General features: G+C 39.8%; 2 protein-coding genes across 2 annotated transcripts; both read right to left on the minus strand.

Annotated features, from left to right (window-relative positions):
* Positions 1-2,989: 2,989 nt before the first annotated feature.
* On the minus strand, positions 2,990-3,923 carry LOC145098926 (receptor-like protein kinase). Its single transcript, XM_079036517.1, has 2 exons — positions 3,824-3,923; positions 2,990-3,735 (listed from the first exon to the last, which is right to left on the minus strand). Exons 1-2 carry the CDS (start codon positions 3,921-3,923, stop codon positions 3,386-3,388), a joined length of 450 nt encoding a protein of 149 aa, XP_078892643.1. The 3' UTR covers positions 2,990-3,385.
* A 4,342-nt stretch (positions 3,924-8,265) lies between these two features.
* LOC145102798 (uncharacterized) lies at positions 8,266-11,898 on the minus strand. Its single transcript, XM_079040270.1, has 2 exons — positions 9,006-11,898; positions 8,266-8,912 (listed from the first exon to the last, which is right to left on the minus strand). Exons 1-2 carry the CDS (start codon positions 11,896-11,898, stop codon positions 8,563-8,565), a joined length of 3,243 nt encoding a protein of 1,080 aa, XP_078896396.1. The 3' UTR covers positions 8,266-8,562.
* Between the last annotated feature and the right edge of the window lie 182 nt (positions 11,899-12,080).

Raw genomic sequence — 12,080 nt, forward strand, 5'->3', positions numbered from 1 at the left:
AATTTGCTTGGTGGACTTATGGATGCATCGCTTGTTATGTATGATTAGACTAGAAAAGGTTTTAAATGATGCACCGAGGACGCACAAGAACCAATGAGTCTTATCGGAATCGTCGACAACTTGGCCGGTAGCAGCGAGGTGATCACACGGTAGCTTAAATTTGCGACCAAACTCAGAGACGAAGTCGCTGCCTTTGGTAAGATGGCGAAGGAGGTCACGAAGGTTTTGAGCACACTCCAATGAGGAGTTACCGTAGGCAGCTTCAAGAGCATTCCAAATCTCACAAGCGGTGGAGAGTCCCACGATCTCAGAAAAAGCCTCTTTAGTGAGGGAAGCTTGAAGGAGAATGAGAGCCTTTTGATCCGATGAGACCCACTCAACAAAGGCGGGGTTAACAGTGGGCTTATTGTCTACTAGAATAGACGCCGGTGGGCACAGATTGGAGTCGCCAACATGGCCGTAAAGCTGTTGAAAGTTCAAGAGAGGAATCATTTGATTTCTCCATAAAAGATAATTTGAGGAGGACAACCAAATGGTGATTAGATGGAGGATTGTGCTCATTGACAGAGAAGAGGAGTCGGCTGCCATGGAGGGGTGGAGAAAAATGGAGAAAATCCGATGGGTGGGGGTTAACGGAAGGAGAAGAGAAAAAGAAGGAGGTTATGGGAGGGAAAAGGATGTGATTTAATGGCTTTGTGATACCATGAGTGAATGTAAAACCCGGTGCCAACAATGGCACGAGTAACTCTATATATAGGAAAAAGAATAACATTTACAACCCCTCAAATAATAAATGATTATACAGTAAATACAAAATTTACATAAGTCTAATTGGGTCCTCCTGTACATTGTACATCGACCCATGGGCCAAAACCATCTCTTCTGTCAGGCTCCAAAGATGAGCGTTTGAGGAAGCCAGTTTGATAGAGGATTATGCGTGTTGAATGTTTGAGAGAAATGAGTATCGAAGGTTTAAGAGCGGTGAAAAAAAAATTGTTCGTAATTATTTTGGTTGAAAATGAGTTTTAAATTTGATTTTTTGAAACAAAAAATAGTTAAATTTTTGAAAGACAAAACTGCACAAATGGTCCCTATGGTTTGCTGAAAATTGACACTTTGGTCCAAAAAGTTTTGGACTAGCACCACATGTCCAAAGTTTTCATTTTGTTGCGAGTTTGTTCCAATTTACTTTAAATTTTTTTGTAATGACGATTTTACCCTGGTTTTTGTTTTTTCTTCAGTTTTTTTATTTATTTAAATATTTCATAATTAAAAGAAAAATAAAAAAGAAAATAATTCTCTCTCTCTCTCTCTCTCTCATCTGACTACTACCTCCATCCCCGACTAAATGTTTTCTACTTTCACAATCTAAAATGAAATTAGGGCTTTAAATGGCATTCCTGTGTTCAATGTATAATCGAGCAATGGATAAACACGTATGAACACAAGGCAGCAGAAGGAACGGAAGCGTCATTGCAAGTAGAGGAGAAATCGAACACCAACTTCGATTTTGGGGGGTTCAATCTTTGGTTCCTTGCTCGTCACAGGCCAGAAAGGGGACCGAGGGAGGTATCGACGATTACAGATCGTGAGGAGGGAGAAGTCTCCGGGTCGACGAGAGCGAAGCGACGCAGGTGGGAAGAAGCAGCGAGCGTCTGTGATTTCGAGGCTGCTGGGTCGTGGATGAAAAAGGAGAAACACCCTCGTTGTTTGAGTAAACCGAAGAAGGGAAGAAGAACAGGGCAGTGAGGTTGTCGTCGAACTTGTTGGGTTCAACGAGGGCTGCTAAAGCAGCTCTTGGTTGCTTGTTTTTGCTCTAGCTGTGGATCGTGAGGGGGAGGAGGGAAGGGGCAATGAAACATCGGTGCAGGTAGGGAGGCTCGTGGGTTGGTCGAATGCTCACAGGTCATTTACTTCTTCTTCTTCTTTTTTGATAAAAATGGATAGGCTTAACAGGTGTTTGGGATTGATTCTTGACAGAAATTTATGAATGGAAAGGATTTTTGGGGTTAATGTTTTACATGGGATCCATGGGTGTTTGTTTGTTTTGCTTGATAGAAATCGATGAGTTTAAATCAATAGCTTTAGGTTGGTGTTTTGTTTTGCTTGATAGAAATCGATGTGTTTAAATTAAGTGTTTGGGAATGTATGAAGTTTGAAGAACATCATCTGAGTTTCCAAGAAACAAGAGAGGGAAGAGTGAATGTTGGTAGTCTGGAACCCGAGAAAGAGAGAGAGAGAGAGAGAGAGAGAGAGAGAGAGAATTATTTTCTTTTTTATTTTTCTTTAAATTATGAAAATATTTAAATAAATAAAAAAATGAAAAAAAAAACAAAAAAGAAGGGTAAAATCGTCATTAAATTTTTTTAAAGTAAATTGGACCAAACTCGCAACAAAATGAAAACTTTGGACCTGTGGTGTTAGTCCAAAACTTTTTGGACCAAAGTGACAGTTTTTAGCAAACCATAGGGACCATTTGTACAGTATTGTCTTTTTGAAAAGCAAGGTATTTTTTTAAATGATGAAGAAAATGAAAATTAAAAAACCTTTTTCTCTCCTCTATACGATTGTTTGCCAAACTCAGCAAGCCAAGGTGGTCGCTTGGTATTTACCAAGATAAGTCATCGTCCACCAAGATAAGATGGTGTCGAGACCACTCTGTATAGCCTAATGATTACACTATTTATAACATCTCTTCCACCACATTATCAACTTGACACGCTTAAACTTAAATACAAATAAGTTTTGCTAAGATGGTATATGATCTTCACCATGAATTTTTGTTCAGTATTTTCTTATTTGTTTTTTTGTTATATTTCTAAACCACACCTATACGTTTACTCTTTGTGTATTGATGAGTCATAAATTGAATTATTTTTTTATGAAGTTAATGCACACCCGACACCACCAACACATTTGAATTCCCACTACTATTAACCTAATGAAACCATTTGTGCGGATTTCAAATGTCAATGATATCCACCCACACACCAGAGGAAATTTGCCTTAAATGGTTCAACACTTTTACTGATGAAGATGATACAGATCTTAATCAAATCAATCAAACCACACCACTTTGATCATTGTTGTTAATTGACTAATCGTTAATCCGGTAACCACTTTGATCAAGTATTCCTCTTTCTTCTGTTACAAATCATGGATCGCATCTTTTAATCAATCAATTAAGAACCACTTTACAATTACAATAATTTTACCTTTTCCTATTGCTGTTTTGTTTTTCTTTCACATGATTATGATGCATAAAGCAAAACCCTAAATGTGCTTCATCATACCTATTCCTGAAAGTCAAAACCCTACAAAACCAAACTCGCCCATACATACATACATACATATGTGTATGTATGTATATTTAAAAAAGCTAAAACTACTTAAGCTTGCTTCTGAGAGATCCGTACACATCTTCAAGATCCTTGACTACCTCTCTCATTGAAGGTCTTCTGTTTGGTTCCGTTTCTGTACACCTCAAAGCAAGATGAAGCACTTCAGTCACTTGTTCCCTTACAAAAGAATCATACAGATCATCATAAAGCCCTGGATCCATAACCACCTCCAACTCCACCTTTTCACTCCAAACAGACTTCACCCACCTCACAATATCCAACCCATCCGCAAACGAATCATCAACCGCTTTCTTCCTCGTTATCAACTCCAGTAACACAACACCATAACTGTACACATCAGACTCCATGCTTTTCGTGTTTGTAAACGCATTTTCTGTCAAAACATTTTCATCATCATCATCATATAATTGATATATGAACAAAAAACCCTAAAATTGATAAAAAAAAAAAATTGAATTTACCTGGAGCAATGTATCCGATTGTGCCACGGAGTATAATGCTGGAGAGGATTGATCGAGAAGCTTGGCAATTCCAAATCTGAGATGTGAGGCTCCAATTCATCATCTAAAAGAATGTTCATGGGCTTAATATCTCGGTGCACGATAGCAGGATCACAGTCAAAATTTTAGGGTTTTGCACCTTATATAATCCACTGAAGTCCCTAGGGATGATCTTTTATCAGCCTCCAAACCCCCATATCGGCCCTTGTGAACCCTAATCATCCTTCCCTCTCATTTGTGAGCTAGTGTGGTATTTTGGAGCAAAATAAGAAGAAACTTGGAAGAAGGAAGCAAGGATCTAGCAAGAAAAGCTCTCATCTTTATCTTGTCACTCTTCTGGACCTTTGTAAGTGTTTAAGATCCAATTTTTATTCCTCTATGTAGCTAGATCTTGAGTTTTGTTCCTTTTCTCCTTATTCTTGGATGTTGCAATGGATGTGTAAGCATTGGCATCCTTTAGGAATTGGGGATTCCTTCATTCTTAAGGCTAATCAACTTCTTGGGTTCAATTGTTTCAATTGAATCCTTGATTTTTATTAAGAAGGTGTGTTGTGGGCTTCCCCAACCTCCATACTACCTATGAGGAATCTTGGCATATCATGCTTCATGATTGCTATAATCAATTTGGGATGAATGATAAGCTTCATATTGAATCCTAATGATAAACACACAAATGTTCATTGTGTTGAATTGCCTTGGTTAACCAATTCTCTCCAATATTTAAGCATCTCACCATCTTGCTTAATTGCAAGCTTTTTAGTTATTCAAGTTTTTTGTTTTCAAGCAATCACAACCCCCCCCCCTTTAGTTTAATTGTAGTTAGTTTATTTACACTAGTTCTATTGGATTGCATTAGTGATTGAATACAACCATTTCTCCGAGGATTGATACCCCTATTTACCATTATATTATGTTTTATTTGCAAACAAAGGGTGTAATTTGTTTGGTGGACCTGACATCTCACCAAGTTTTGGCGCCATTTTCGGGGATCGAACCCGGGTCACCCGCATGACAGGCGGGCTAAACTCTTTTGAAGTTTTAGGAACCAAACATATACTCTCCAACTAGCCATCGACCACCATCTGCGACCATCGACCACCATCTCTAACCAACTACCACCAGAAAACCCACCAATCCCAACAAAACTCATACACCTCTCACACTTCGGTTCTCCTTTCCCCTCCATCCCCTCTTCACCGAACACTTTTTTCTGGCACCACCCACCTGTATAAATTAGAGAAAATGAAGGGTTCCGACCACCAACCACCTCTAATTTCCCCTTTTATCTTTGTCATCTCTCATTCTCTTCTCTCCCCAACCATCTTTTTCAGCTCTAACAGCCACTACTTGTCACCACCAACATCCCATTTTACCTCCGGTAACCCCTTTCACCTCTAGAAACCTCCTCCAAGTAGAGAATGCATTGATAAAGGTTTGTTGTCAGAATCTAGATCTATAAATGGAGAAGAAAAATGAGTTGTTTCCTGACTGTAGATCTACAAACCCTAAATGGTACGCGATGATGATGCTTAGGTCGAACAGAGAAGACAATGGTGATACCGGAGACGATGGCAAATGAACCTACAACCGGAGAAGAGAGATGGTGATGTAGATCTGAGACGATCTGTTTATTGTCATAGTGCAGACTACATCGATGCAATGATAGGGGTCTTGTAGAGATTGTAGGGGGGCGATGAGGTGTAGGTGGAGACGCCGACGATACTCTTTTCTCTCTCGGTAACTCCCCAATGATGGTGGTGGGCATAGGAATTAAGTGATGATCTTCTCTCTCGGTTCTCCAACGAAGGTGGTGGTGGCGATGATATGTATCTCCGACGAAGATGGTGGTGGTGACGATATGTATCTCCTGCAAAGGTAGTGGTGCGCAGTAGGAGTTACACCAATGAAGATGAAAGGTGTGATGGGGCTAGGGTAGAGTTTAATAGTTTGTAGTGGTAGCCCCTTTTTTGTTTTTCTTTAAAACTTTTAATAATAAATAAATCAAAAAAGGAAATGAAAAAGGTAACATGGTCATTTTATGTCCGTGAGGGCCAGTCCGAATGAGATATAAACATTATAGGGATGACAAGGTTAATTTTTGAAAATAAGGACTAAACATGCAATTTAACACCTGCACGAGGGACGACTTATGTAATTTACTCAAAAGAAAACATAAAAATAAAATCACTTCAGTCCACGTGGGTCGTATTTTGTGCCCCTGACAACTTGTCATAACTCTAGATATCCAGAAAGCTTTTTCATTTTGTTGGCGGAAATTGCAATAGCATCATTTAACATCATCGGGTCTGAGTGAGGTGACCGGCAAAATGACCATTTTGGGGACAATGGTTAGCAAAATGACCATTTTGCCTTCAAAGTTGACAGTAAGGTGATCGGCGACCACGACCTCGACCACCACCACGGGCCGCACGACCGCCGCGGCCCCGTCCAGATGCCAACCCAGCAGAGGCTGCTTCGGCAGAAAACGCAACTGCAGGGGGTGAAGAAGCTTCTCCATGTATAACCTTCAAGAAAAATTCATAACCTTAGGCCTTGGCCAGAAGATCACGTAACTGGTAGGAGGAATCGGAGGTCCGAACGGCTATGGAAAAGGTTTCAATCGACACACCGAGGCCGCACAAGAACCAATGAGTCTTATCGGAATCATCAACAACTTGGCCGATAGCAGCGAGTTGATCACACAGCAGCTTAAATTTGCGACCAAACTCAGAGACGGAGTCGCTGCCTTTGGTAAGATGGCGAAGGCGATCACAAAGGTTTTGAGCACGCTCCAATGAGGAGTTACCGTAGGCAGCTTCAAAAGCATTCCAAATCTCACGAGCGGTGGAGAGTCCCACGATCTCTGAAAAAGCCTCTTCAGTGAGCGAAGCTTGAAGGAGAATGAGAGCCTTTTGATTCGATGAGACCCACTCAACAAAGGCGGGGTTAACAGTGGGCTTATTGTCTACCAGAATAGACGCCGATGGGCACGGATTGGAGCCGTCAACATGGCCGCAATGGCGGATCCAGGATCAAAGTAAAGGGGTATCCCCGACAAGTAAAGAGGTATCCCCAACAAAAATAATCGCATAATATATACACAATAAGAAAAAAAATCGGAAAAAATTACACTACTAAATTTTTTTTAGGGGTATCCAGGGCTACCCCGGGATATATACTAGATCCGCCTATGCATGGCCGTAAAGTTGTTGATAGTTCAAGAGAGGAATCATTTGATTTCGCCATAAAAGATAATTTGAGGAGGACAACCGAATGGTGATTAGATGGAAGATTGTGTTCATTGATAGAGAGGAGGAGTCGGCTGCCATGGAGGGGTGGTGAAAAATGGAGGAAATCCGATGGGTGGGGGTTAAGGGAAGGAGAAAAGAAAAAGAAGGAGGTTATGGGAGGGAAATGGATGTGATTTAATGGCTCTGTAATACCATGAGTGAATGTAAAACTCGGTGCCAAGAATGACACGAGTAACTCTATATATAGGGAAAAGAATTACATTTCAACCCCTCAAATAATAAATGATTATACAGTAAACACAAATTTACATAAGTCTAATAGCGTCCTCCTGTACATTGTACATCGACCCATGGGCCAAAACCACCTCTTCTGTAGGGCTCCAAAGATGAGTGTTTGAGGAAGTCAGTTTGAGAGAGGATTATAAGTGTTGAATGTTTGAGAGAAATGAGTATCGAAGGCTTAAGAGCGGTGAAAAATGAGAAAAAAAAATTGTTGGTAATTATTTTGGTTGAAAAGGAGTTTTAAATTTGATTTTTTTAAACAAAAAATGGTTAAACTTTTGAAAAGTGAGGTATTTTTTTTTAAAATGATAAAGAAAATGAAAATTAAAACACATTTTTCTCTCCGCTATACGATTGTTTGCCGAACCCAGCAAACCAAGGTGGTGGCATGGTATTTGCCAAGGCAAGTCATCGTCCTCCAAGATAAGATGGTGTCGAGACCACTCTGTATAGCCTAATGATTACACTATTTATAACATCTCTTCCACTACATTATCAACTTGACATGCTTAAACTTAAATCTAAATAAGTTTTGCTAAAATGGTATATGATCTTCACCATGAATTTTTGTTTAGTATTTTCTTATTTGTTTTTTTTGTTATATTTCTAAACCACACCTATACGTTTACTCTTTGTGCATTGATGAGTCATAAATTGAATTATTTTTTATGAAGTTAATGCACACCCGACACCACCAACACATTTGAATTCCCACTACTTTTAACCTAATGAAACCATTTGTGCGGATTTCAAATGTCAATGATATCCACCCACCCACCAGAGGAAATTTGCCTTAAATGGTTCAACACTTTTACTGATGAAGATGATACAGATCTTTGTCAAATCAATCAAACCACACCACTTTGATCATTGTTGTTAATTGTCTAATCGTTAATCAGGTAACCACTTTGATCAAGTATTCCTCTTTCTTCTGTTACAAATCATGGATTACATATTTTAATCAATCAATTAAGAACCACTTTACAATTACAATCATTTACCTTTTCCTATTGCTGTTTTGTTTTTCTTTCACATGATTATGATGCATAAAACAAAACCCTAAATGTGCTTCATCATACCTATTCCTGAAAGTCAAAACCCTACAAAACCAAACTCGCCCATACATACATACATATGTGTATGTATGTATATTTGAAAAAGCTAAAACTACTTAAGCTTGCTTCTGAGAGATCCGTACACATCTTCAAGCTGCTTGACTACCTCTCTCATCGAAGGTCTTCTGTTTGGTTCGGTTTCTGTACACCTCAAAGCAAGCTGAAGCACTTCAGTCACTTGTTCCCTTACAAAAGAATCATACAGATCATCATAAAGCCCTGAATCCACAACCACCTCCAATTCCACCTTTTCGCTCCAAACAGACCTCACCCACCTCACAATATCCAACCCATCCGCAAACGAATCATCAACCGCTTTCTTCCTCGTTATCAACTCCAGTAACACAACACCATAACTGTACACATCAGACTCCATGCTTTTCGTGTTTGTAAACGCATTTTCTGTCAAAACATTTTCATCATCATCATCACCATATAATTGATATATGAACAAAAAACCCTAAAATTGAAAAAAAAAAAAAAAATTGAATTTACCTGGAGCAATGTATCCGATTGTGCCACGGAGTATTCCACTCATTAATGCTGGAGAGGATTGATCGAGAAGCTTGGCAATTCCAAAATCTGAGATGTGAGGCTCCAATTCATCATCTAAAAGAATGTTCATGGGCTTAATATCTCGGTGCACGATAGCAGGATCACAGTCAAAATGGAGATATGCTAAACCATGAGCAGTTCCAAGAGCTATGTTACAACGAATGCTCCAATCCAACAATGGAGGTGGATGCACCTCGTGTAGTATATCATGAAGACTACCATTATGCATATACCTGTATAAAATCAACCCGTAGTTCTTTCTCATCCAAAAATCTTCCAATCTCACAAGATTCCTGTGTCTGACTTTCCCAACTGTTTCAATCTCTCTAACCATGCTTGTGCTTCCTTCTTTACTAGCTCCAAACATAAGCTTCTTTACTGCAAAAACCCCGTTTTGACCTAGTGAAGCTTTGTAAACAGTTCCATGGGCTCCTCTCCCGATTATGTACTTATCATTCAAGTCTTCAGTAGCTTGCATTACTCTCTGAAAAAGAACATCATCATCTTCTTTATCAGGATACACCTCATCTATAACGTGTTTTTCTCTTTGTCGACATTGAAGCATGAAACCAACTCCAAGAACTACTGCAAACAGGCATGCAGATGTTGCAAGGGCCACCATTGCAGTATGGAACTTGCTAAGACCTTTCTTTTTGTTTGAAGAACCAGGACACAGCTTGAAGTTTCTGAAAGGATCACAGTTTGAGCCACAATCGACACAAAGATCTGGATTCCCTAAGAAGGAATCCAAAGAGGAATTGAGAAATTTCATCAATGGTGGTGGTATTTGACCTGTGAAGAGATTGTATGAAATGTTGAGGCCAGTTAACACACGAAGCTCGGCTAGTGATGATAAAGATCCGGTTAAATGGTTGTGGGAAAAATCTATGTGCTGTAACATCACCATTTTTGAGAAACCTGAGGGAAGATCACCTGTGAGATGGTTTCTGCTGATGTTTAATGTGTCGAGTGACTTGAGCTCTACTATTGAAGAAGGTATTGTTCCATCTAATGAGTTTCCATCAAGTTGAAGATCTATCAGAGCCTGGAATTCAGATATGAAATCAGGGATGTTCCCGGAAAATTGATTGTCACTTAAATACAGTCTCATTAGCCCTGACATGCTCTGAAAAGCATAGGGAATTGAGCCATTGAACTGGTTATCACTTGCATCAAATTCCAACATTTTCCTGCAATTTGTTAGTTGAGATGGTAAAGGACCTTCGAATGCATTGTGGGAAAGGTTCAGAGCTTGAAGATGAACGAGGTTTCCAAGCTCCTTAGGTAAAACACCTGAAAACCTATTCATGGAGAGGATAATTTGTGATACATTCGTAAGATTACCGATGCTAGCTGGGATTTCACTGGTGAAATTGTTGTTTTCAAGGTTCATGTAATCTAGGGTTGGATTATTCACAAATTCTGGAAGAACTCCGGTGAGATTACTGTTCTCTAATCTCAATCGTAGAAGATTTGGACAGTTTCCAAGGTCGGAAGGGATACCACCTTCGAAATTATTGAACCCTAAAACCAGTCGCTCAAGTTTCTTTCTGAAGCAAAGACTAGGTGGGATTGGTCCGGTGAAGGAGTTGTCGAGGAAATCAAGTATGACAAGATCGCTGTTCATTCCTAAACTTTGAGGTATGACACCCGAGAAATGATTAGTAAACAGAGTAAACTCTTTCATTTGCTTCATCTGGGCGACTTCAATGGGTAGTTCCCCAAAAAGACGATTTTCATAGATAAGAAGGTGTTCTAGGGTTTCGATTTTCCAAATACTCATTGGAACCTCACCTGTTAAACGATTTGTAAACAAAAAAAGGGATTTCAGCTTCAGTATACCAAGCTCACTTGGAATACCACCCTCGAGTTGATTTTGATCCAGTTGAAGATCAGACAACGATGAGCAATTGGCAAGCTCAGTTGGAATCTTTCCTGACAATTCATTGATAGATAGGTAAAGGAGAGTCAATTTGGTGAGTTGACCAAAAGAAGAGGGAATTTCACCGGTTAACCGGCATTTCACAACTGCGAATTGTTCCAGGTTGCTACAGTTTCCCAACTCAGGTGGAAGACGGGTGAAGCTGTTGAAAGACAAATCTAAATAGATCAAATCTTTGCAACCATTGGAACCCAAAGGAATTCTACCTTCTACACCAGCTTTATGAACATCTAAATAAACGAGGTTAGCAAGATCATTTAAGCTATCTGGCAAAGACCCAGTGAAGTGATTATCGTCAAGGCATAATTTGTTGAGCATGGTTGCATTTCCCAAGTTCGACGGAATCAAACCGGTCAGCTGGTTGGAGCTGAGGAGAAGCACCTCCAAACCGGAAATGTGGAAGATGGATTCCGGTATGGACCCATTGAGTGAATTGTTAGAAAGAATCAACGATTTCAAACGTAAGTTACCGAAGCTGTCTGGTATCTTACCAGTAAGGTCGTTGAGCGACAGGTCCAACTGTTGAAGACGACTGCAATTGCTTATCGATGAAGGAATTTGACCGGAGAGATGGTTTAAACTCAAATTCAAATATTCCAGTTGGGTTAACCGGGAGATTTCCGGCCCTAATTCACCGGAAATCTGGGATTTTGATAAGTCTAAAGAGATTACCAGCTTGTTCCGATCACAAAGAACACCAACCCACGAACAAGGATTTGCATCAGAAGCATTCCAGGTTGACACGAGTGGTGGGGGTATAGAAATCCAATGGCGTGAGAGTGATAGTAACGTTTGACCATCGGAGCTCAAACCAGATACAGAATAGAATGGAGGAGGAGGAAGGAAACAAGCTACCATTGACAAGTAAATTAAATCAACCTTGATCTTCATTAATGTCGAAGAGAAAGAGGTGTACTTTAGTGGAGAGTGGTCGACTACAGTAGTGGTAGTGGGAGGGAGTTGCAGAGTGATTTGTTGAATTTCGAGGTTACTTTTAACGCCTATTCAAAAGGTCTTCGTTCTTTGTGGTTGTGCTTGCCTCGAATCTCAATCAAATCACACCTCAAAATCAT

Source organism: Lactuca serriola, chromosome 4, assembly GCF_051521515.1.
Source record: "Lactuca serriola cultivar US96UC23 chromosome 4, Lser_US96UC23_V15, whole genome shotgun sequence".
Classification (NCBI taxonomy): domain Eukaryota; kingdom Viridiplantae; phylum Streptophyta; class Magnoliopsida; order Asterales; family Asteraceae; genus Lactuca; species Lactuca serriola.

Excerpts from the sequence above, each read along its gene's own strand:
- LOC145098926 (XM_079036517.1), bottom strand. The coding sequence starts at position 3,923 with ATGAATTGGAGCCTCACATCTCAGATTTGGAATTGCCAAGCTTCTCGA. Across the intron at positions 3,736-3,823 it reads AATCGGATACATTGCTCCAG|AAAATGCGTTTACAAACACG; the intron begins GTAAATTCAATT and ends ATGTTTTGACAG.
- LOC145102798 (XM_079040270.1), bottom strand. The coding sequence starts at position 11,898 with ATGAAGATCAAGGTTGATTTAATTTACTTGTCAATGGTAGCTTGTTTC. Across the intron at positions 8,913-9,005 it reads AATCGGATACATTGCTCCAG|AAAATGCGTTTACAAACACG; the intron begins GTAAATTCAATT and ends ATGTTTTGACAG.